We start from the raw sequence: 25,826 nt of genomic DNA on the forward strand, positions 1-25,826 counted from the left end.
TTGGAGCCATAGAAGACCCATCCAAATGACCCCACAACTCCTTCCCTTTCACAAACATCCGGAACTGGAATTCCCAACTGGCGTAGTTCTTGCCAGTAAGACGAACAATAGAATTTTCTCCTGACATAATAACCACAAAAAAAAAAAAAAAAAAAAAATGAACAGAGCAAAGAAATCACAACAGTTACTGCAATAGGGTGATCGAGCAATGCTTCCCTACAACACCATAATAGCAACAACCCAAACCAAAATGCGACAAGTGCAAAAAAAAAAAAAAAAAAAAAATTAACAACATGAGATTTGCGACAGCCCAAACCACGAGAAGTGCAAGAAAAAAAATTCTGACAACCAAACCAAGATTGCGATAGTCACAGAAAGAAAATCCAACAACACCAAAATTACAATAGCTCAAACCACATCAGTTGCAGAAAAAATTTCGACAACCACACACCTAAACCAGAATTGCAATAGAAATTATAATCAAGAGTATAAGACCTAATTCACCGAAAATGCTCTAAGACTGCATAGTACCAAAACAGAACCGCCGAACCAGAAAACCACCGCACCAGAACTCCACAAAAATTGCCAAAGAACAGTTTAGAGCCCACCAAAAATCATCGACAGCACCACCGATCACCTACAGCCCCAAGTCATTGGAAATTGCCGAACCAGAATCCTTCACAACCAAAGACACTCCAGTCGACAGCTACTAAGCAACGTAAACTACCGCTACCCTCAAAAACTACCGAAAACTAAGAAACCAAGGATTCAGCTAAGCCGAGAGAAAACCACAAAAATAATTTGTGGCTCTAATACCATGTTAATAATGGTTTTGTTCTAAATATCTCTCCTTGTGAGAGTTGCTCACTTTATATGGAAATTGTCAGGCTAATTACAAGGCTGAAAATCAGCCATTACATCGAATTATGCAAGGTAAGAATAAGAATAAACGCCTATTAATTATCTACCTATATACAATATACTCTTCTATATATAACTAGACTAAATAAAGTAGAATATATGCTGCCTTAATAGACTAGGTAGGCACATATCGAGCTGTTAATTCTATTAACAACAGGCTCAACAGCAGATGAAAAAATATGCCGATTTAAAGAAAAGTGAAAGGAATTTAGAGCTGAGGCAACAGGTTTACCTCTACTTGCAACCTTACAAACATAATTTTGTGGTCACAAGGTACTCCCCGAAGCTTTCACCAAGGTTCTATGGGCCCTTTACTATTATTCGTAAGGTAGGATCAGTAGCTTATGAGTTGGATTTACCTCCTGCAGCTAAAACCCATATTGTCTTCCACGTTTCTCAACCGAAACCCAAGTTGGGTTCTCACACAGCGATTGTATCCATCTTACTACCGGTGGACTTAGACAGAGTCATTCAACCTGAGCCAATGGAAGTCCTCACTCGTCGCTCTTGTCCTAAGAATAACAGCCCTTTTACTGAGTTACTAGTTCCTTGGGCTGGCCAATCCCCTAATGATACTACATGGGAGGATTTCTACACCTTAAAGTAGGCTTACCCACACCTTGTGGGCAAGGTGCTTTAGAAAGGGAGGATGTTGTAAGGAGCTCGATGTACAAGCTTTAATGCACACAGTGAAGGGATCACAGGCAACAGTGGAGATGTTAACACGTGGCATTAATAAATAAACAGTCAGAGAAGGAAGACATCTGGCAGTGCACATGAAAGTAGAGTATGCATTTTATATAGCTAAAGATTGCGTTTTCTTTGTAGATAAAGTGTAGTAAATGATGTCGTTTTTACTTGATGATATATAAGCAGTTTTTTGTTACTGTATTGGTGGGAATCTTAGTAGATTGTTAAATAGGGAAAACAATGGAGAACGAGGTATTCAATTGTTTGTAAACTCAGATTGGATCTGGAGGTTTTGGTTCCTTCAATTGCCAATTTTCAGTAAACGTTTATTGTTTCTTTTATCTCTTTTCTTTCCATTTGTCTCCATTCATAGATTTCTTAGATCCATAGGACTGTTACAGGACACTAGCATTTAATTCAATTAGCGTAAAGAAACAAACCACTTCAACAAACAATAACAAAGTTAAACCATGAAGCCTGTGAAATGGCAAGGTAGGATCCTACAAAAAGAAGCTCAAAGTTGTCCAACATTTAAGATTCTTCTTGAAGCAAACTTTACTGGTTGAACTATAGCTCATCCATGCCAGAGTAATAATGACGGAAAACACAAGAGAAGTCCCTGGCTTCATGGCCATCATTGCAAAGCTCTGTATATCTGCGGCAAAGAAATGGTTCATAAGTTTGCGATGATTCAACATATCATGTTGCTTTAGTAATTTCAAGCTTCTTCATCTTGTTCTTGTTGCATTATAGCTTAATTTCCACCAAAAGCCATAGGTTAAAAAACTAACAAAACCTTCGCTTAAGTTCATTTTGATCTTTAGTTCGACGTTAATACAAACCTAACTCAAATTTCTAAGAGCTTAAACCTATAATAAAACTAGAAATTCTCTACATTGTAAAAGTCCTGTCGCAATAATCCGAATTGTAGCAAATAAAACATGGATGTGCAACGATATATATTAGCTCAGTTCTTGCATGACGGCATTGTAATTAGAATGCTGGGGATATATAAGAACTGTAATGATGACACAAGCCAAAAACAAGTCTGTGCACTTTCAAGTAACAAAAATACAATGCCACATTGATAAGAAAAATGAAAGTAGAGTATGAATAAATTACAGAATAAGCTTGGTTGAAAGTTACAAGTCCTAAATCACAGACTGATCTTTGAGGAAAAAACCTTGAACAGTTGGGTTTTGGGTTGGGGAGAGTTGAATATTAACACCTTGGGGAGTTTCTTTTTAAGGGCTTGAGACAACATGTTGGGACACCACTTAAAACCAAAAGTTTAAGTCTGTGAGTTCCGGTCTAATAATATTATATTAACCACTCAGCCTTATCATTAGCATCCAATGTGGGACTCAAGCATGAATAATCCAATAAATCTCTCATTCCACATTTGACTCTTCTACCGTATCTCATCAAGCTACTAAACAATCCAAGTGTCACATGCCACCCCCAAGTCCAAAGTTCATCATTAGGGAATCACAATCAGTCTATAGTGGGAGGAACCAACAAAACGTACAATTTCACCGTACACTTTCCATATCAAAACGTTGACCGTAATAACAATCATTGGGGTTTATATTTTAGAGAGTTGTATACCAAAATTTTGAATATCTTTTTGTGAGGGATTTACACTAACCTTCTGAGACACTACTTTAACCGAAAAGCTGAATTTAAGCCTAACAATATCAAATCAATAACTATTAACCTTTATAATTTGTACTACAAACAACATCAACTTTGAAGATGAGGAAAAGAAGCTTGAGATGAAAAGAATTTAAGGAGATGGACCTCATTAAGTAAAATCTAGATTCTCTAAAGTTTTTTAAGATAAACACACATTAGAACTTGTTCAATCACAATCTTTGAAAATAGTTTAAACATCTATGATTTCCATATTAGTCTCACATAAAAAGTCACCCCCTTAAATTGAAAACATAGCTCTTTTTGACTAGTGTGACATAGTATCAGGTCGATTGTAGGCCTTGGAAAATGACGGAAGACCAAGAAGGCGGAGGGTTGTAAGTTTTACTATCAATATGAGTAGCAGCTCGCTGTAGACTATTGGTGTATTATTCCAATTTCCAACAATATGGTTCAACAAAGGTTTGGTTCTAATTAGGTATAAACTTCAACATACAGCAGCATTGATGTAAGAGAACAAGATGTCTCCAACATATTTTTGGACATGAACTACAAGCTCCAAATGTATTTCATAATCTTCATATAACTCTTTTCAATCCTCATTTCTTCTTACATCCTAAACTCTTAATAGCTTTCTTCATTCTTGAATATTGAAGAATATATTTAAAATTGAATGTGTATGTGATAACTTTATTTTACACATATGCGTGACCTTGCATATGTGATTACTTTATTTTACATATATGTGTGACCTTCACCATACTTCTTATTTTTAGCCTCATTGTTTATACCTTTTCTGTTAGGCCATGAATCAATACAATTTACCCAAATTATGTACTAAATGTGTATGGATTGCCTCTTTATACTGAGAAAATAAAGTGATAATTTAGGATAAGCTCAAATCAGTTAAGATTTATTCCAACTAATTGGTCTAGGCTACAGCATTTTCGCCAGTAAATTGTTACTTGAAGTTTTAGATTGGCCATCAACATAACAAATTCCCCTTTATACCAAGCTTGAAACCAGTTGTGCTAAAAGTTAAACGATAAGTACCACACAACTGAGTACAAGATATATTATCAGAATTATTCGACATGAAATGATAGTTAAGTGAAGTGCCCAATGATAAAATTATTAGGATAAATTGTATTTTTTTCAATCTAAACTATGAGGTTAGTTGAAATGTCCTTCCTAAATTTAAAATTTGAGCAATCAACCTCCTAAACTATAATTAGCTGCAATAGCCCTATTGTTAAAATTTCTCCAATTTCCATTACAAGTCAATCCAAATTTTAGTGCTTAGCACATCATCAAATTATCAAGTGCTTATTTTTATTTTATCTTTTCTTTGATCACGAGTTGAGCATATAAAGATTAAATTTAAAATGACAAGAATTGAAGAAATTTTTAGTGGGGATCATTGCAACTACTCCTAGTTTAGGAACTTGATTGCTCAAATTTAAAGTTTACGGTGGTCATTGCAAATGACCCCATAGTGAAGGACTACAAGGTATAATTAACCCAAATTATTGTTTAAAAAAGAAAAAGAAGAAGAAAGGAAACTGAATGACACTACAACCGTAAGGCCTAAAAGTTGGTATAAAAATGCAAAAGGACTTACATCTCTAGGGCTTCGGATGTCAACGGGCACTTTTGACCAATGTCTTTGGCTGATGATGCAGCAAGATTTAGGTCTTTAGCCTGCATCATACAGAAAAATTTAAACTCAATGCTGAATGACTCATGGTTAGTACGCGGGTCCAACGATTATTGGAAGAGAAATTCAAGATCATTTGCTAGGCATGTTTCGATAATATTTTATGACATGAAAAACCAAGAATCATATCATCAATGGAATGCAAAATTAACAAATGCAGCACCTGCTGAGAACATGAATTAGATTGTATATTGATTACCATACCTCACACTTTGACCATTTAAAACAATATACTTACTGTAGAAATCAAATATGAAATTAAAGTTACCATAGAGAAATATAGCCTTTTTTTTTTTCCTGGACGAGAAAAGCCTTCTACACTTCTATAAAACATAATATGTACTAGAAAATGTAAGATTCATTGACATTTTCCAATGAGACCTAATAAACAGAAGAACTTCTACTGGCTATATGAACTTTTATGGATGTCCATTTCTATAGAATTTGATAATAAGGAAGTATTAGTGTCACTTTATGAATGAGGAAATAGATGATATACCTAAAATGCAGATGTAATCAAAGATGCATCAACAAAACTGTTTTACTCATCTTAGATTTTAGTAAGCCATAGCACCAGAATAGTTATGTTCACTGCAAACAAAGAGCTATATCTTTGCGCCAAACACAACAAAGGTCTTCACATCCCATCCAAGTGTGGCCCACTGAACGATTTGGGAACTTCCATTCCTCTCTATTTGTAATATGCATTTCTAGGAGCAGTACAATCTGCAACTCAAATAGTCTCTTATGAAGTCTCTATTGGTCTTATTCTTATTGCTCATGACCGTGTTTTGTACTTCAATATTAACAAAAACATAATTTCAAAAGCAACAGTCCTAGATCACTTACCATAAGCTTAGATGCGAACCCACCATCATAATTCCTCGAAGAGGGTGCTTCTTCCATCACTCCAGGAACTGGATTGTAGCTGTCACTGTCATTTGTATGTCCTTAGTATATATACATATTACTTAACCTAGATAAGATGCTAAATTTACTTAAATTTGAGCCAGAACCTGATAATATACCCCATCAGCAGAGAAATTCAATCTTACTTACCTTCTATATCTCTCAAAACAACTATGATCTGCCGGTATCTCATGCTTTAGCAAAGCCATGTTTCTGATTTGTTTCAGTTAATGCAATAATGTGTTATATGTGCTTGATATACGTTGGCTGCCCACTTCTTAATGAGAGTTTGTAACAGTTTCTACTACAGATGGGCAGATGTCTTTACCCAAATTACTTTTTCAATGAGAGTTCGTTTCTATGTCGTAAAAATGAATAAATAAATAAAAAAAGAAGATGTTAGAGAAAAGAAAAGAAGAAACGGAGGTGAATCCAATAAACATTTGGGTCTGCAAGGAACCTTTTCTTTTTCTTTTTCTTTTTTTCTCTCTTTTCATTTTTGGGGCTATTTTAAGCACTTTCCTGCGCAACCTAATTCAAGGAAGAGCTACCACCTTAGTTCTATTTCATTCTACTGCTACAAACATTTGGTCAGATTAAGGTAGTCTCTTAGCTCAAACTTCAGAACTGGTATAAGGAATTGGTGCTTCCATTGTAGTCTTGCTCAAAGAAGAGCATCAAATCTCACTAACAGGTCAATAGTAGAGAAGTATTAAATACCTACTCCAACAGCGAGCACTTGAAGAGTTGAATACTCTTGTCAGAGTGCTGGCAGCAATTCCCAGAGACTGGCCAAGAGCAAGGGCTTCAGAGACACCAAGCATGCTTACAGCCATTGCCAAATTATTGCAGATCTTTGCTGCCTAAACAACAAACCATGCTCAAAGTTTAATATACTAGCAACAAATTCTGATAGGCTATAAGCATTAAGCGCAAGTTCAAGAACGAACTGAGAACAATTATATTTTCCTTCAGTTGCGGTGACTATCACACAGGCAACAGGGAAGTGTGTCCTCATAATGATTAAGATGATTAAGGATGATGGAAGGAAACCTGAGAAGGGTGTCCTTAAACAGATAATTTTGATCTTTTCTTAACAGTTCCCATCTTTCTAGGCGTACAACATTTGCATCATGTCACTCATGACTGGTGAACAACCACAAAAGCAAGATAAAGACCTAAGCACGGTCAATGTGATTCTTTAAAAAAAAAAAAATCAAATCAAATCAAATTTCAGCTGAGACCAGGTTTAGACCCATCTGAGTTGATGAGTTATGCTCATTTCCAAGTATGCGTTGCAAGGGCATGACTTACACCACCTTATCCAAATAAACATGTTAGTATGGGCATGCTAGATTATAAATAAGCAGTAGCTTATAACATTTTCAAAACACAATACAACCAGTGTTGTATTAGTGATGAAAAACAAGATGCAAACTATGTTAAATTATGCCACAGAATCTATGCATGGAAAACAAGTAAATTCAAGTGATCGCAACTTCCATTGCCACATGGATCAGAAAATACTAATTCAACAAACCAACAGATCAATCTAATTGAATTTTTGGGGCTTTCTAAGTGATTTTGTTAGCTATCCAATATACAGAGATTATCCTGATAATTTATTCTCATGGCACAGCAGTAGGGCTTTCTTCATAAATAGTATAAATACTAAAAGATGCTATATAAGACCTAACCCATTGCCTGGTATGCACTACAAATTTCTATGATTCATGACTCACCCATATTTAAATTTCAAAATAGCTACATTTGAACTTTCAGTTCTGCCTAGAAAGATGAGAATACAAAGCATGGAAACAACCTACAATTATTTTGTGTTTTATCAAATAAACCGCATGGTTTATGAGAACTCATTGTTTAATATAATAATTTTTCACAACATCTAACCCCAACTACGTGGTCATATGCACACTTCTTTGTTAGTCCAAGTCAATAGGATGACAAGCAAAGTAAGATCCGCCTTGGAAGGGAAATAAAACAAATAGCTTTAAGAATGTATACTGAGAGTATGAAATTATTTTTTCAATCATTAAATAACATTTAAATACTCTATAAAAAAAAAAATACAAAAAATAACACCAGAATGTTGTAACAAGTATGTATGAGAACTTACCGAACCATTTCCTGTTTTCCCACAGTATATTGTGTTTTTGCCCATTGAAAGGAATAAGGGTTTTGCAGCCCGATAGGCTTCCTCAGATCCACCAACCTGGACAAAATGTTAGCCTTGGTTCATAAGTTGATTATTATCAGAGCACAATACTTTGGTGCCATCAACCTAACACGGCCTCCTCAACCTCTAGTACCAAGGACTTTTTCCCTAGCCGTACACAATCCCCTCTACATCAAAAAATGCCCCCTATGATAACTGAATATAATTCCAAAAGGAAAAAGAAATCTGTAAAATGTTAAAGCAATGGCATAACCAATTAATATCTTTGAGAGAAAGGCTATAATTAGATACAGTATAGTTGAAATCCATACTTGCAAATTTACTAACTTAAAAGTGATTGAATTGTGCAATTCTTAATGTTTGAGGCCTAAACAAGTTGGGTTCTGGTTAGAATGCTTCACCTGCCAACTTGGTTAGCATTTATGGATATGTTACTCTTGAATTTAAGCAAATAGCAGGTTGCCAGATTGGTCCAGGATTGGCATTTCTCAGATAGGTCAATTTTGAGATTTTTAGTCCAATTTTAAACAAGTAGAGTACAGTTTAGCTGGATGGATGGACTTAAACCAATGCCAATCATTTCCAGCCACAAATATATGTAATAAGAAGTCACCGAAGAAGATGAGAAAAAGGGGAAGCCATAACAGTTGTTGATTGTAATTAGTGCAGTATGAAATGTAACATGTTCCTTTTATGGCCGAAAAAGATAATATCCTATACCCAGGTTCTTACTTTTTCTATCTTACTAAACCCATCCAAGTTAAGACCCCACAAAACTAGTTTCACAGCACCAAAAAGAAACAATGGATGAGGTAAATAACTGTATCAGAGAAGTTCAGTTCGTTTACTTCCATTATTCCATATAGCCAAAATTGGAAACAAAGCCCAATATCAAACTTAAAATCAGTACCATATTCTGATCAGCATCCATTCATCATATGCTCCACAAAACCATTTAACAAATCAACCCTGCAATGGCTATTATGAAAAAATGTCATTCTCCACTCCCCAGCCATATACTGAGTTCAGATTATGCAGATTAAACAAAACTGATGTACATCACTAAGGGATAAGTCCAAAGTGTTTCCACTAAGCAATGCGTCATTCTTTCCATTCTAAGACCATAATCAAATCAGAATGAATTCAATTTCTTGACTTTGAAGGTCAGAAGTGAAATTATACCATGAAAGTAAGTGTCCCAGCTTCTGCAGCAAGAACACCTCCAGATACAGGAGCATCCAACATGACAGGGTTCACCCAGTGATCTACAAATAATACAACCTGTCAGTTAATTAATATAGGAAAAAAAAAATCGGTCAACATATCTAAAGAGAAAATTTGTGATATAATGTATTAAAATTCCACTCTCCCCCCTAAGCAAATCTCTGGTTCATGTTCAATATAAAGGCAAGTTTCACAGAAAGTATTTGTTTACGACTCAAAGAAAGTTCAAGAAATGCAGCTCGAAGATAATTCCTAATTTTTAAGATGAGTCTGATCCTATGACATACGATGGCATACTCACCATCCATACTTTCAAGGTAATGCTAGATTTATGGTACATTATGGAGAAGGCACTGATACATGTTCGGTACATCTTTAGCCATGGTGTATTGAACAATTGATTATTCAGATGCAGCGCTATTTAGTTACACTCTGTATTTCCTCAATATCCATAGTAAATTTTGATTCTTGGTTTATATTTCTTACCTTCTTAGTAGACAAAACTTAGTACCTTCAATATTCATTTTGAATATTTCATCAATTTCATAATCTAGCTTAAATCATATTAACTTACTACAAAAGCAAGTCAGTCTCTGCAATTTTTCTTTTCAACATAGCATTAAAGTGTCATGTTCTAAGACCTTGGTTCCATGGATAGTATTTAAGTTTATAATGTTGGTGTTTTCTAAAGGTGTTTCTTATCTGTTTACTTATGTAACTCTTCCGTTGTAATTCATTTGATGATTCCTTCTTCTCTGTTCTTGTGTATGGATCTTGATTCAAGGAGAGAGAGAGAGAGAGAGAGAGAGAGAGAGAGAGAGAGAGACGTAGTGAGAAGCAAAATCTACACACTAGACTTCATAACTCTTCTACAAATCCTAGAAAATTCTAAGAATTTTAGGGAATAGGGAAAACTCTCTCAAGAGTGTTTCTTATTGATAAAATTGAAGAATAATATCAACTGGGTGTCTAGACAGTCCTTATGGTGTTTAAATAGAAGTTAAGGACACAACCATTAAAAAAAATTACAAAACTAGCCTTTATTGAAATTATCGCAAACTCGCTCAAGCGAAGGTCAAGCAAGAGTCGAGCAAAGTTTCTATCCCACTATTAGTCACTTCGCTTGAGGGAGTTTGTGATTATTTCAATAAAGGCTAGTTTTGTAATTTTCTTTTCAAAGTTACATGTCTAACTTCTATTTAAGCACAATAAGGAGGGCTTGGCCCCCAAATTTATGTTTTTCTTCAATTTTATTAATAAGAAACACTCTTGAGAGAGTTTTCCCCTATTCCATATATTTCTTAGAATTTTCTAGGATTTATAGAAGAGTTGTGAAGTTTACTAAGTGCAAATTATGCTTCTCACTACGTCACGCTGCATCAGTTGGTATTAGAGCTCAGCTACACTGCATCAGTTGATCTTAGAGCCCAGCTGCGCTGTATCAATTGATATCAGAGCCCAACTACTTTCCTACCATAGCACGCAGAGAAGCATGTGGGAGAAGACATGCAACCATTGGCGATGTGTGTGAATGTGATGAGGCAGCACATGATGAGCAACTAGAGGCATGTTTGCAATGAATGCAGGAGCATTTTGATCAATTTGGTGACACAATTGAAGCATTGGCTGCTCGATTTGCCACTACTGCCATTGCTAATAGTTGTCCCTGTCAATCAAATCTATGTTCCGTAGAGGAGGAGGATGGGGATAGTGTTGAGGAAAAGCCCATTAATCCGTTTACGGGGTGTAGAGCGAGGAGGGAGTTGTTCTTTGGTTCCTAACAACGCTAGCAAATGGAAGGCAGGGTTCAAACTTGACATATCGAAGTTTCAAGGTTGTTTAAAGCTCGAAGAATTCCTGGATTGAGTTGCCGCTGTGGAGGATGTCTTGGATTTCAAGGAGGACCCTGACGATAGCGAAGTTCGTTTGGTGGATACCAAAGTACAGAGGGAGAGCCAATGTGTGGTGTTAGCTGGTGAAGTAAAGTCGAGTCTACTAGGGAAAGTCAAAGATCAACAGTTGGGAGAAATTGTTGAAACACATGAGAACGGTGTTCTTACCCCATAATTATGTGAGGAAGATGTATTAATAGCTTCAGAATCTCAGCCAGGGAACGGATTCTGTGGATGAATACATTGCAAAGTTCTTTAGGCTGGTGGCGCATGTTGATCTTGCAGAACTAGACAATCAGTTGGTTTCAGGGTACATTGGAGGTGTGAGGCAACAGTTTCAAGATTCTTTTATTTGATCCTGTTAATGTATCTGAAGCCCATCAAAAGGCCCTACATTTGAAAAAGACTATCTAGGAGGTCAATGGTGTAGTGGGGGGGGGGGGGGGGGGGGGACGGGAGTCGGCGCGCAAACTCCACACTCCTTAATTTCAATGTTGTTCCACCTACACAGAATAGAAAGAATAGATGGCAAGCGAATGTGCAACCTAATAGGGCAGCTCTGACTAGTGCCTCTACACAGCGTTTCAAGTGTGGTGAAGTGGGTCATACGATGACAGATTGTAGGATGGGAGACCGTTATGATAACGGGTTGTTTGTTGATAAGGAAGAATATGTGGACAATAATTTGGTTGATACTGAACAAGGGCTTACATATGATGAGAAGAAAGGGAGAGAAGCAGTTTGTCTAGGGAGATGAGGGTCCTTTGTTAGTTATGAAGAGGGCATTCTTCACACCTCACAAGTCTGAGGGCAATGATTGGCATCACAACAATATCTTTCAATCGACTTGTACTGTTGGGGTGAGATATGTAAGCTTGTGATTGATTTAGGGAGATGTGAGATCATAACTTTTGAGGAGGTTGTCAAGAAATTGGGGTTGGAAACAGAGAAACACCCTAGTCCCTACAATTTGGCTAGAAATAAGAAGGAAACAAAATAGTTTTCAATAAGCGTTGCTTGGTTTCCTTTTCCATTGGGTCCAAGTATAAGGATAGTGTGTGGTGAGACATCAACATGAACGCTTGTCACCTTCTGTTGGGTAGACCCTGGTATTTTGATAGGGTAGCAATACATGATGGGAAAAATAATACCTACAACATTGTATAAGATAAAGTAACTATACTCCTACCAACTAAAGAGGTTGAGCCCAAACCCTCTAAAGAAAAAAGGTACAAATCTCTAATCGAAAAAAGGGTTCATTGATGAGATGTCGGAGTCTATGGAGAATTTGGAGGTGGAGCTGAATGGGGCAAACGGTTTAAATGATTCTGCATGTCATCAAACTCCCATTGGAGAGAATTTTCTGGGACAGAAGACAATAAAGCTTCTAGAAACAGAACAACAGCTTAAGGTTATAGAGGACTTGGATGTGACATTATGCAAAACGGTTGATGAACTGAAGATGGGATGTGAGGAGTCAAAACTGATTAGAAACAATCTAAAGAATGAATCAGAAAGGCAGCAGGTCTAGTTATTCAGATTAAGAAGGTCCCCAAGGATACCGTCAAGTATATGGTTCCTTTCCATGGTAATTCATCAGGAGATGGCGCAGGCGCAAGTTCGAGGGCAAATTCTCTCCAACCCGGGGAGGATGATGCAGTCCGGTTTACACGTGGCTTCATGCAATCCAGCAAATTGATAATCATGAAACAAAGCAGGCCAGTCGGAGTAAAACAACCACATCTTTTGATTGCAATATCAGATGAAGGCCAGGTTGGTAGCTTTGGAAATCTGATTCAAAGGGATACAATTTTGTATTTCACAAAAATTTTCCAATTCCAACATTTCATAGGTCAAAATGGCCTGTCACTAGAAGTCCGAAAATATGGTGCAGGACTCTCGCGCGAATTTGCGATTTATTTCAATAAATGCTAGTTTTGTAATTTTCTTTTGAGGTCTGCGTCCCTATCTTCTAATTAAGCACAATAAGGATTGTCTAGCCACCAAGTTGATGCATACCTTCAAACTTCTACTGACAACCCATTTTGACCAAGTAGATGTTGGAATTGGAAACTTTTTGTGAAATAAAAAATTTGTGCCCTTTGAATTAGCTTTACAACACCAACAAACTGGCCTTCATCTGATATCAGAATCAAAAGATATGCTTGTTTTACTCCAACTGGTTTGCTTGGTTTCGTGATTATCAATTTGTTGGACTGCATAACATCTCTGCATCAGAGAGAGTGAGAGTAAAAAGAAGTCGTGAGGAGTGCTCCACATCCCTATTTTGTGGATACACTACTATATAGCCAGCATCTGCACATGCAGACAAGACAAGAACTTCAAAAGCGGCTAAATTATAATATACAAAACGGTAAACTAACATATATGATAGCAGAGTAAGTATGACAATGACTAGCTAGCAAATGGAGTTAAAACACAGTCCGCTTGGTATTTTAATAACTATTTTTACCTTTCTTTTCCTTTAAAATACATTTAGATACAGTCACAGAAAGCTTTCTCGACGTTTGTGGATCAATAGTAGATGAATCTATTAATAACTGCGGTCTTAGGAGATTTCCACCTTGAAGCAAACCATTTGGTCCAGTGAAAACATCAACTACCTACATAAATTTTATCAGCGTGTTGATTCTGGCATCAATACCAGGAAAAAAAAAAATCATTCTGATATCTACATAGAGTCAATGACAACAAAATGTCTGAAGTAAGAAGCATTGTATAAACATTTACAAAACAAATTCAAGTCTATACTCTACTATTCATCAACTTAAACTCAACCTATCAAAATTTGAGTTGGTGCTCGAGTGGAAAACAGAACAGCACTAATGAACATGTCTTATGACTGTTAATAATTGAAATAACCGCTCGTTTTAATTTCTTTCTTTTTTACTTATCAAAAAAATAATTAAAACAAGTGGTTATTTCAATTATTCGATATTTTCAATATGGACTCTCCAGAGAATATGCAAATTTTCATTTATATGTTTTAGTGATTGAGTTATGAACCTATAGACTTATCTAATTCATAAATGACTTGGAACAAGTTACATTTGTTTATAAGTAATTTTTGGCACCAAGGGGAAGGAGGGAGAGATTCGAACTAGTAACCTATGCTCCATGAGGCGTGGTTCCAAGCCGATGGAGCTACCATTGAGGTTGGTACAAGTTACATTAAAAACAGTTTAGCAAAGCTGATTGGTACTTCAAAGCCAAAAGTTATGGAATCAATACTTTCTTCTTTGGAGATGTATCATCTCCTAGGTATTTTCTATAATATAGATCAATGATATCTTCTAGATCTTCTTCCTTTTTTTTAATAAGAAAAACATTTTTTTTTTCAAAATAGCCAAACAGGTATCACTTACATACACGTGGACCGTACAAATAGCAATGACTGTAAGGCTAATTTTTACAAGATAAGTAGTGCAGAAAACCAAGAAAGAATGGTCATATCCTTAAAACTAAGCAAATAAAATGCAAAGGCAGATAGTGATTACTATGATAATCAAGATAGATCCTTAATTCAATGCATTTTTCTTATTCTGATTACATATTCAACAATCATTAATGCAAATAGATGGACTTAATACAGAAGCTGAGAAGCAGAAATGAAGCTTTATTTCGTCCACTGAATACAGGGATAAGTATTATGTTCATAGTTCAGTTGTATATTAAGCAATTACTAATTTCAAAAAGTGATGAATTATTCTAATATAAAATCTGAATTTTTGCATATCTTTACAATCTTTAGTGCAAATATGGTTTCATTTCTCTGGAACCGGAGCTTATGATATTATAGAAAGAAATTGGCATTAAATCACCAAATTTCAAAGATATGTTAACTCTTTTTTGTTTGTTAGTACTCAAAATACGGATGAAAAGATTTTCTAAGACAATTGGAAGAAGTCAAGAAGCAAAAAAAAAAAAAAAGCAGTGTAGGCAAAGTATGTGATTGGGTTCTCAAGCGTGAAGATATACTTTAGTAGGTTTTATGTGATGGGGCCTTCAACTAGATATATTGGCAGATTTAAAATTCCAATGGCTCTTACTAAAGATCATTAAGAGACCATACCATTTGTAATTTTTAAGGACATAAATACAAGGGCATATATTAAGAGTTCCCAAGTGCCTGTCATCGGTCAAGAATACAGGTTCAGTTGATGAACAAAGAGTAAAGATATAATTCTAAATTAAAACATTAGGCATACATTTAGAATCTCAAGAATTGAGGATGAGCCAAACTAAACTACAGTATTTGAAGTTCAAGTTAGATAAAAGTAAAATAAAATATTGGTAATGACTATGAGATGGCTAATTCACATTAAATAAAAATTTATGGATAATTAATCACCTTTAAATGGAAAGGAAACTTGATTAGACTGAATGGAAGTAATCCGCTAAATATATGTTCCTTAAATTAATTGATGAAAAGTCCACATTAACATCCAATGAAAAGTTCACATCACATTAACATATTGGAGAAGATGAAGCTTTAACTTTGATAAGTTACTACATCTTGGAAGAAACACGGTACTAAGCTGTGCAAACAACAGAATAGATTTTCTATTTAAGAAGAGAAAGAGCAGATGGAATTATAGAAGTATAGAACTCACATGGGATGAAGAAGGCAACATTGTAATTACAACATCACTTGCTTCTGCAACTTCAAAAGGTGTTTCTTTCGTCGGAACTCCCATGTCAGAGAACTTCTTCAAGACATTACAGTTTCTGAAACAAGAAAATTGTCTGCATTAGTTCACTATATATATATGCATGGTCAATTTTTCATGAACAGAACATCCCAATATAATTAATGGCACATTTGAAAGGGCTTAATTGCCATGAATTACATGTTCATTGCCCTCCACAGATGCATAGCATGATTCAAAGTCTGCATTGACTTGAACATTTCTTATTTCCAAACATAAAAAAAAAAAAAAAAAAAAAAAAAAAAAAAAAAAATTCAAAGAATTTTAAGAAATCATAATGCTAACTTCAGGAAAAGAAAAAGTTCAAATACATTACATGTCATGAACAGCTACTTTGTATCCAGCCTTTATTAGATTATTCACCATTCTGAAGCCCATATTTCCCAGCCCTATGAACCCAACACTCTGTAAGACATCAATGGTTTGAGAAAAGTTGAAGTAACTCTGCAAAATTGCATCAAAATCTAGAAATCCCATAAGGAAAAATGTCATTTTTAACTGGGTCTGAAAAGTGAAAACCAAAGAAGTGATATCTACAGTGGCTCAACAGTAACCTGATACAAGAAAAGCAAGACTAAGAAAACAGCCTTGAGGGGCATAACTAAGCTTGATTATAAATCTTTTAGAGCTTGAATTCCCCAGAAGGCCACAAGATAAAGCATAAAATCTTTTCAAATTTCAAATAAAAGAAAAACAATGAAATTTCATTGTTTAACAGAGAGTAGCTCATTTAAGCTGCCTCGAACATGGAATTCATTCCAGGCCTCAAACCGACATCAACTATATAGTAGCATCATATGAAATCATATCTCAGTACTTTTAAAGTCGAATTTAAAAACCCCCCAGGGACTCCATATCCCTCAAAAAAATTGCAAACCAAAAGCAAAATTTTTGAATTTCACAGATGTGGAAGATAAAATCCATCAACAGTTTCGCATAGTAATTAAATTAAAGAGCCTGATTGTGTAGCTTAAAAACGTATATTCTTAAAAAAAGTTAAAACTACAAAAGCAGGTGAAGCAACTAAAGTTGTTTCATTCACACGAAAGAAACTAGCTGATCATTTCCTCATGCATGTACCCAGAAGAAAAGCCATCAAAACAAAACTAGCCCATCAAGTTTCTCACATACTAAATCAAGACTCAGCATATAAAAGATTGATTCTTCGTATCTAGGAGCCCATAGGACTTGAAACCAATGGTTTCATGAAAAGGGTATACTAAAGCTGTTAAAGCAAAGAAGAAGAAGAAAAGCCCACCTCAAACTGGGATGAGGAAAAACTGCGTATTGGGGAGGAATGCCCAGGACGAGATATGAGGGTGGAGTAGCACTTGGATAAGGAAAACAGTGCTCTTGCTCTGCAAATCGCCATAGTTATCTCGTTCGCTACGTGCAGATGAAAAGCAAGTTATTATTGTTAGGCTAACCCGGCCAGTAGTACGTTCAGTGGAGATGATAAACGAGGAAGTTATATATTTGTTTTGTTTGTCTTTTTCTTGCCAAATCTTTTGTTTGGTTCTTATGAAGAATATCATGCGCATGGAGATGTGGATTATTGCTTTATTTCTCTTACATTAATAACAGAATTATGTGGGGATTACTTCAAAATAATCGCATTTATCCGCTTAGGCGTTCTGTTAGTGACCGCAATTTGTACGGTTATTGTGATTATTGAAGGTAAAATCGCATCGTTAACCGTTTATTAAGTAATGGGTCTTTTAAACTTATTTTATTGTTTTGAGTTTTTTTTTGAGTTTTTTTTTTTTTTTTTTTTTTTTTTAAGCTTTATTGTTTTAAATAAAACACTATACCAAATCAACGTCGTTTTGATATTAAGCACCAAAATGCCATTGTTTTGGTGGCATTTTGGTGAATTAAATATATAAAGATATACAAATGTGATTAGTAACCGCCTATATCTAACCTTAGAGCATTCTTAATAGTCTCATCAAATTTTATTCACCAAAATAGCTAAAAACTATTTTTTTCTATTCTGGTAAGCCACTTTTTTTAAATTCTCCCGGCAGCCTCACTATTTTAACTATTCACTATCACTATTCCATTTAAATAATATTTTTTCAGATTTCTTTATTCTTTTTCTATTTAATCTTTTTATACAACAAGCTACCATACACCTTCATCTTTTTTCTTCTTTTTTTTTCTTTTTTGAATTCTATACATTTTTATCTTGAGATTAGATCATTGATAAAAAATTCAAAGAAGTTTTCATTTGCTTCTCAACCAAATTCAAGAAAGAAAAGATAAATGAAATAACCACAAAGTTTATGTCAGGGACAAAGAAACCTTCATGTCCATGAAATAAGGACATCATCGTGTGTGTGAGAGATGAAAAAAAAAAAAGTGTGTTGATCATGTGAGAAAGGAAAAATAAAATTGGTAAGAAAGTTTGTGAATGAATATTACTCATTCAAATTGGTGAGTTTTTTCACTCACCAAAACTTTTTGGTTAAAGTGGTGAGGCTGCTGTGAGTGATTTTTTAGTATTTTCATCAAATTTGCTCACCAAAATAGCTATAAATATGCTAATCACATTCACATATGTAGTTAGTATTTTTGTTAACCATATCCACGTGCTGTTACTGCCGCTTGTACAGTCATGCCGGGTGGTTTAGTTTTGGTGTTTTAAAAGGAAAGGAAATGAGAAGATAAAAACAAAGAAAAAGAGAAAGGAATTATAGAATACCACCTATTTTAGGTGCACGTTTAGGGACTAAAAATTATGAATTCACGCCACATATTGCAATTCTAGGCCATTCTAAGGGGAGTTTCGGCTTTTACATACATACATATAGGAATAATGATATTATGATATATGATATGATAGGTCGAATTATGATTGACAATTTTAAACTTATGACTCAACATGATCCGAACCCGGCATGCAAACATAAATTGCTACTCCTAACTTTTATCTTGAGATTTTTGTGGGTACCATACCCTCAAAGACTATACTTACTGGAGACCTACTGTAAGATTTTTCAGCAGCCAGTAAACAATCACAATTGTTAGCAAACAAATCTTTCAAGCATTTGAGCTCTCAGTTAAATGGAGATGGTCACCAGAAGTTACACAATAGGTGTACAAAAATCACAAAGGCACATGGTGGGAATAGGCCACCAATCAATGATCACTTCTTTTGAAACTATTTCCTAGGCCAATTCCCAATTGCATTGTCATTGGGAAGCCATATAACAAAGCAAAGGTGAGCTCATCATGATTGCAACATTTAAATTTCCCCATTGAAATATGCTCCAATTTTACAACAATGGCAATATAATTAGCTGAGCACGCAAAAAATGCCACAACCAAGAATTCAGAAAGGGAGGCCAACGAGATATTAAATTCCCAGACAAATTGGATTCAACTCCAAACTATATAGATGAAAGATCTTCATATATGGTCTTGATTCCTGGCCTCTCAGAAACTGATCTTATACATCTTAAAGCTATTCCAAGGACCTCCTTCATTCCCTTCTCGGTAGCCGGATTCCCCATTTCTAGTATCACTGCAGGATCAAAACAGTCCGAGCCACGACCCTCAACCGCCATCAACCGCACCCAATCTGTCAAATCAACCCCTCTCTCTTCACCAGAAATAACATCACCAGCACACCTTCCTGTTAAAAGTTCCAACAGTATCACTCCAAAGGCATAAACGTCAGACTTGAAAGAGGGAATTGGTTTCTTGGAAGCAGCCAACTCTGGTGCCCGATAACCTAAGACCCCAGCATCAAGAATCTGTTCAATGGTGCCAGCCTGGGTCATGAGGCGGTGGAGGCAGTAATCAGCAACACGAGCATTCAGATCAGACCCATCTAACAGAATATTTGTTGCTTTAAGGTTACCATGTGGTACGGCACGATCAAAATGGAGATAGTTCAGGCCACGTGCAACGTCAACCGCTATTTTAAGCCTTTGGACCCAGGTTAATGGTGGGCCTTTTCTTCCTGGCCGATCTGAAAACAGAATGCATCAGAAGTTAAAAACCTAGTACTGAAGCATGAAAGAAATAAAAAGTAATGGAAAAAAGCTTGTTTTCATCTGGGTTATCGTAGAACTTTTGCATAAGCTTGTAAAGAGATTGGCGTGCATGAAACTGCCACGTAAGAGTCTTATTGTTTGAATCCAGAAGTTCTAACAAACAATCCAAGTTATCTTGGGTACCACCTATAAGGTGTAATCAGGTGAGTAACAATACTGGTTCATGCCAAACACTCAATCAATTGTTTTCTAACTGCTTGTCTGATCCTCGAGAAAGATGCCAGTAAAAAGAATCAATAAAATTAGTGTCAAAAGGATGATCCTCTCAGGCTATGACCAAAGTTGCTCATTGAATGGTGAACTGCTTTAAAAGTTTTGGTCTCTGATTATCCACAAATTTAATAAGCCGGTCTCCCATTTCACCAGAAAAGTTTTGTTGATAGTGTTTATCCTATTTGGGGCTACTAAGAATGTCTTAAGCAAGAGAAACAATGATTTTTTAGGCCCTTTAAAAGTTTAATGCCAATTAGTAAGCTAAGTCAGCAAAGTAATTTATATGAAACAACCATGGTATGAGAATCTAGTTGCTCTTATAAGTATTGATGCTACCAATTATTGTTTAACACTGCTGTTTGGCACATCATGAATTAGATTTAGCACAAAGGATGCTGAAATCATGCCATTCTACCAGTCAATTAATAACACATCTCTGTAAACAAGTAACATAAATAACCTCCTACAGCCTTAATCAAGTAAAGTGAACTTTCCCAGACAGGAAAACTAGGATAACATGCACAGGACTAACAATAATTCGCCCATTGAGATATTTTAGGTGTAAGTTCACTAACACTAACTTACCTTGAAATATAGTGAAAAACTGACAATTGCGCTCATTGCGAATATCATTAAATATTTCGAATTTCCAACAGAAAGTTTCAGATGAGAAAGGCTGCAAACAGAGCACTCTCTGAACATGATCTCTCCCCTCATTCTCTACTTCTAACCTAACCTTCACTTCACAAGCTTGATAAATTATGTAAGTATTTAACATTTATTTATCTCACCAGATAATGGAATCAAATATGAAAGAACTATTTAGTTGGACTCGTATAAGGTCCCGTACGAACTGATCTGGTGTGTATGCCAAAAGCTATGCTTAGATTTATAGATTAAAATGAAGCATGGCAATTTGTGAGCATCCTCATTGTAATTGTGGTTTAAACTTTAAATTGCTTCGCATTAATGTGCATAACACAATTATGCTCCATGACAACTGTATAATCAAAGCAAAGCGAAGGGAAAAGTGTTACCATATAGAAAGCTTGCAAGACTTCCTGGTGAAATATAATCTGAAAGAATGAGTTTCTCATGCTGTGTGGGCCCCCAATAGTACCCTCTCAAACCCACCACATTTGGATGCCTGATGTTTGCAAATTTTTTAGCCTCCTTGGCAAACTCTTTTCTCTGTTTTGCTACCCCTTCTCTCAGCCACTTCACAGTCAAGAACAGCCCATTATCCAGTGTTGCCCTATAAGAAGTCCCATGGCTGCTTCTTCCCAATACTTCAGCTGGGGCCCTGGACAGCTCCTCAGGTGTCAACACGATGGTATCATCGAGAAAATGCAGCTCACCAACCAATCGATCTGGTGACCTCACATCAAGTCTTGCAAAGTGCTCAGCAGGGAAGGAATCCCCAGACTCTGGTGACCACGAGAAATGGCTAGTTTTTGATGGGGACAAGCCAGTTACAGCTGCCAGTTTCTCATCGGGACTAATTATCTCGGATGATGATCCTTTCCGTGAAGCCACAAGATCCTCCGCTGAAACAATCAAAGCACCACCACTGTCCGTTCCACTAATGGCAGAGGGATTTGGTGGAGCTCGCCTGCGGATGTCTTTATTAATAGTACGTTCTGGTGGAGTTCTCCTTGACATACGGATGTAATGTACAAAGATAGCAAGCAGGATAAGAATGAACACAGCAACCACACATGCAGCTATAATTATCACTTTGACAATAGTGTTCATTGGTTTCCTCTTGTGGTGTTCGGATGGAGAATTGTTTGCTCCAGAAGGACCACCAGGAAAACTTAACCTAGTATTTCCAGGGTAGAAAGAAGAATTTGGGAATTTTCTCAGGTTTTCAGGAACAACCCCCGAAAGATCATTATACGAAGCATTAAAGCTTTCAAGGCTGTTAGGCAAGTTTCCTGGTAAAGAACCTGTAAAGTGGTTCTGCGATATATCCAATGAGCTTAATGAGCTCATGTCAGCCATGGAAGTTGGTAGAGAACCAGAAAAGTTATTTCCAGCAATATTGAGCACTTGAAGTCCAGTCAATGACCCGAATTGATCAGGAAAATAGCCACTAAAACGGTTATGAGAAAGATCAACAATCTGAAGATTGCCCTCACTAGGGGAAGGAGGAGAGAACTTAGCATCACCAGTCAGTAAATTATTTTCAAGATGAAGCTCTTGCAAAGTGGACATTGTTAACAGATCAGCAAGAAGCTGTCCATTTAACTGGTTGGAGCTGAGATCAAGAACTCTAATCTTTGGATACTGAGCGATAACAGTTGGCAGAGAGCTACTAAGAAAATTATGGGAAAGGTTGAGATAATTCAAACGCAAAAACTGTGGGGTTACCTCAGGGATACCCCCTGTCAAATGATTCAGACTCAGATCAAGGAATTCTATGTTCCCCCATTTTAACATCCTGCTTAAATTTCCTTCAAATTTGTTATTCGATAGATCAAGAACAGCACAGCTTCCAGTGAGCAAAGGAAGCTCTCCTGTGACCCCATTCGAGGAGAGATTAAGAATGTGCAGAGTTGTTGACGTAATCATACTTATGGGCCCTGAAAGATGAACATGAATGTGAGAGACAATTACTTATAGTATATAGTAGCAGTGCAGACATGGGCCAGTTGAAGTGAATGTAATATGTATATAAATTCCACTATTTCCAGGAAAACCAAAGTTAGCTGATCAAGTACCTGACAGATTGTTGGCACTCAAATCCAGTTCAGTTAATACCAAAGAATCTCCTTTCAATAGGCCATTAGGAATGAACCCTGAGAATCTGTTATTGCTGAGCTTGAGGACTTGAAGCTCATAAACAAAATTAAATCCAGGCAATTCTCCAGACAGCTGATTGTAGCTCAGATCCAACACCTTCAAGTTTTCAAAGACCTGTAGCTCACCTGCACTCACCAGTGATCCCGTGAGCCGGTTGTGGCTAAGATTCAAATACTTAATAGACTCAGATATTCGTGGTAAAAACTTCTGTGGCTGTGAACTCGAACTAACTAGCATGTTCCCACTGAAATCAACATGGGTGGCACTTGATAGAAACAAAAATTCCACGTCCAGCTGACCATCAAGCATGTTTTCATGCAAGTCAAGCACCTCAAGACCAGATATCAGCTCAAAACCTTTAGGGATTCTCTTGGTAAAGCCATTGAAAGATAGATTTAGAGATACCAGGTTAGTCAGCTTCGTCAATGATGTCGGCAGTGGACCAGAAAAGGAGTTGCGGCTCAAGTCCAAATTCAGGATTGATGCAAGACCAGATATGGAATCCGGAATTGAGCCAGAGAAGTTGTTCCCAGACAATGAGAGGTTCTGTAAGCTGGCTAAGTTACCAATCCCCAGTGGTAAAGACGAGGAAAACAGATTTTCAGATAAATCCAGAAACTCGAGGCTTCTCAAGTCAGCTATGTTGTCAGGAATCTTCCCCGTTATAGAATTGTTTGACATGGAGAGTTTCACAAGCTTAGTGAGGTTCGAAAACACACTCAAGTCTGCATCAGCAGAGAGAGCCAAGTGATCAAGAACAACCCCAGCAATGTTTCCACCGTTACAAACAATCCCATTCCAAGAAGAAGGGCAGCCATTAAAGTCAATAGACTCCTCATTCCATGAACTAAGGACATAACCGGTGGGATCATGCTTGATACCCTTCTTGAATTCGAGCAGCGCCAAAATGTCCTGTGAAGGAAGCTGCCCCAACGCACAGAGGAAAAATAGGGATGCCACTAAAAGCTTAATGAGCTTCATATAGTCGTGTCAATGGCTTCACCAAAGCAACGAAAAAGCACAATGTGAAGAAACCAAAAGAGCTTTTCAGCTTACAACCCACAGATTCGAACAGGCCCAACTGACTTCCAGACCACTTACAGTGAAAACAGAACAGAACCCAGCAACAACTTGGCAACCCTTCCCTCCATATTATGAGAAATCAGCCTAATGTAGTCAAGAAAATGGGGTTTCAACCTCCCAAAACCGCAACTTTAAACAAACCCTACCAAGCCACCGACTATTTTACAGTAAAACAAGAGGCTTGCAACAACCTTTCTTCAAAAAATTACGAGTAATCACCACTTCCGCAAGCAAAACAAGAACTTAGAACAAAACAAAGCAACCAAAATCCCCATATGTATTCACCAACCCAATACTTTTGACTCAAAAACAACCAAACGTTTGGAGACCAGAGCCTCAATATACTGCTCCTCCTCCTTTTAAAGTTAGAAATACATTAATGCTTCAGCAAAGAACAATTTTTAACAACACAAAGCCGACCCATAGCATTAAATGACTGAACGTGGTAGACAAACAGAGTCACTTTCAGAGATCTAACCAGCATTTCCTTACCAATATCCTCTGTCAATGAACAATGCAGCTTCAACACCCTCCCTCCCAAAGATTCAATCTTTGAAGCGACAAACAAAGTCACTTCCTTGCAGACCTCAGGGATTTGAACAATCTGATACTATAAACTTACACATGCATTACAGCAGCTAGAAAAACAAACCCATGAAGAAACAAGAACTGGGCCTCCACCAAATACACAAAAGGATTGCATTCAAGACAAGGGACCCAGAAAATTTTTTGGCCATAAGAGGCATAAAAGCTCTTGAAACAGTACAAAAGCCCTAATCTTTCTTAAATGAAAGTAACTACAAAGCCTTAGTGACAACAAAACCTTAAATGCAAAATGCCTTTGTCCTTTTTTCTCCGGTCTTTCTTTTCAGGAGCATGTGAACTTGTGAGCACCTCAAAACAAGCCCCTAAATTGTTTGCATTGGATGAATATTAAAAGTAAAAAAACACCTACTTTTGTTCAGCCCTTTAGGGGTTTAGTGTCAGCTAGTGACACAGTAAGCGGGAAAATCTTGGGGATTTTTTCATTTTTGGTGTAAGTGGGGGGATTCACCCGCCAAAAAAAAAAAAAAAGTCCATCACTTTCCTAGTGGACGTCAAAGGATGTATCAAATCCAGTTAAAGATTTGCACTGTGGGGTCCGGGAGAAGTTGTGGTGGTAAGTGCCACGTAGGATTGGGCCCCACGGCTGCCCCTTTGACTAGGATTCCTCCTTCTTGGATATATTATTATATTTGTGGCCAGTCCCAGTATGAATTTGAGACACGGGTGGTGGAGTAGGTGGGAGCGCAATGATAGAGGAATGGTGACAATGGTCTGCCACGGCCCACGGTTGGCAGTATGTAATTCCCTGTCATGTAGGTCAATTTTTTTTTTTTTTTTTCAAATAAAATTTGCTGACTTCATTAGATATTGAAGGCCCTAGAGCATAAAAGCTCTTAAAATTCATACTCTATCATAACAATACTACGAATACGTCCATAAATATAATTAAAAAATTGCTATTTACACTTCAAGTGCACAACAGAAATACAATACCCCTTTACATGGGGTGGGCCTCAAATACTGAGACTCACCCCATGTGAAGGGGTGTTGTGGCCCTATTGTGCACTTGAAGTGCAAATAACAAGCCTCAATACAATTTGCCCAAGCTCAATCCGCGCATTATTTTGACCGCTTCCTTTGCAAGATCATGAGCAGCAAAATTAGCCTCCCTTTTGGTGTGACATACTT

General features: G+C 36.7%; 2 protein-coding genes across 5 annotated transcripts; both read right to left on the reverse strand.

Annotated features, from left to right (window-relative positions):
* Positions 1 to 2,017: 2,017 nt before the first annotated feature.
* Positions 2,018 to 17,378, reverse strand: LOC133869806 (probable 3-hydroxyisobutyrate dehydrogenase, mitochondrial). 4 transcript variants are annotated; one of them, XM_062306876.1, is made up of 10 exons: positions 17,189 to 17,377; positions 16,247 to 16,335; positions 15,835 to 15,949; positions 13,674 to 13,824; positions 9,267 to 9,349; positions 8,025 to 8,120; positions 6,611 to 6,753; positions 5,831 to 5,915; positions 4,886 to 4,965; positions 2,018 to 2,266 (listed from the first exon to the last, which is right to left on the reverse strand). In XM_062306876.1, the coding sequence occupies exons 1-10, from the start codon at positions 17,300 to 17,302 to the stop codon at positions 2,179 to 2,181; spliced, it is 1,044 nt and encodes a 347-aa protein (XP_062162860.1). In that variant the 5' UTR covers positions 17,303 to 17,377; the 3' UTR covers positions 2,018 to 2,178. The 4 variants fall into 4 exon arrangements, with proteins under 4 accessions (XP_062162860.1, XP_062162862.1, XP_062162861.1 ...); XM_062306878.1 differs by having other exon boundaries at positions 16,247 to 16,319; positions 17,189 to 17,321; XM_062306877.1 differs by lacking the exon at positions 13,674 to 13,824 and having other exon boundaries at positions 9,267 to 9,365; positions 17,189 to 17,378.
* Positions 17,379 to 18,970: 1,592 nt separating this feature from the next.
* LOC133868412 (LRR receptor-like serine/threonine-protein kinase GHR1) lies at positions 18,971 to 24,964 on the reverse strand. The gene is made up of 3 exons (XM_062305299.1): positions 22,928 to 24,964; positions 21,242 to 22,789; positions 18,971 to 19,906 (listed from the first exon to the last, which is right to left on the reverse strand). Exons 1-3 carry the CDS (start codon positions 23,988 to 23,990, stop codon positions 19,323 to 19,325), a joined length of 3,195 nt encoding a protein of 1,064 aa, XP_062161283.1. The 5' UTR covers positions 23,991 to 24,964; the 3' UTR covers positions 18,971 to 19,322.
* Between the last annotated feature and the right edge of the window lie 862 nt (positions 24,965 to 25,826).

This window comes from Alnus glutinosa, chromosome 5 (assembly GCF_958979055.1).
Source record: "Alnus glutinosa chromosome 5, dhAlnGlut1.1, whole genome shotgun sequence".
Classification (NCBI taxonomy): domain Eukaryota; kingdom Viridiplantae; phylum Streptophyta; class Magnoliopsida; order Fagales; family Betulaceae; genus Alnus; species Alnus glutinosa.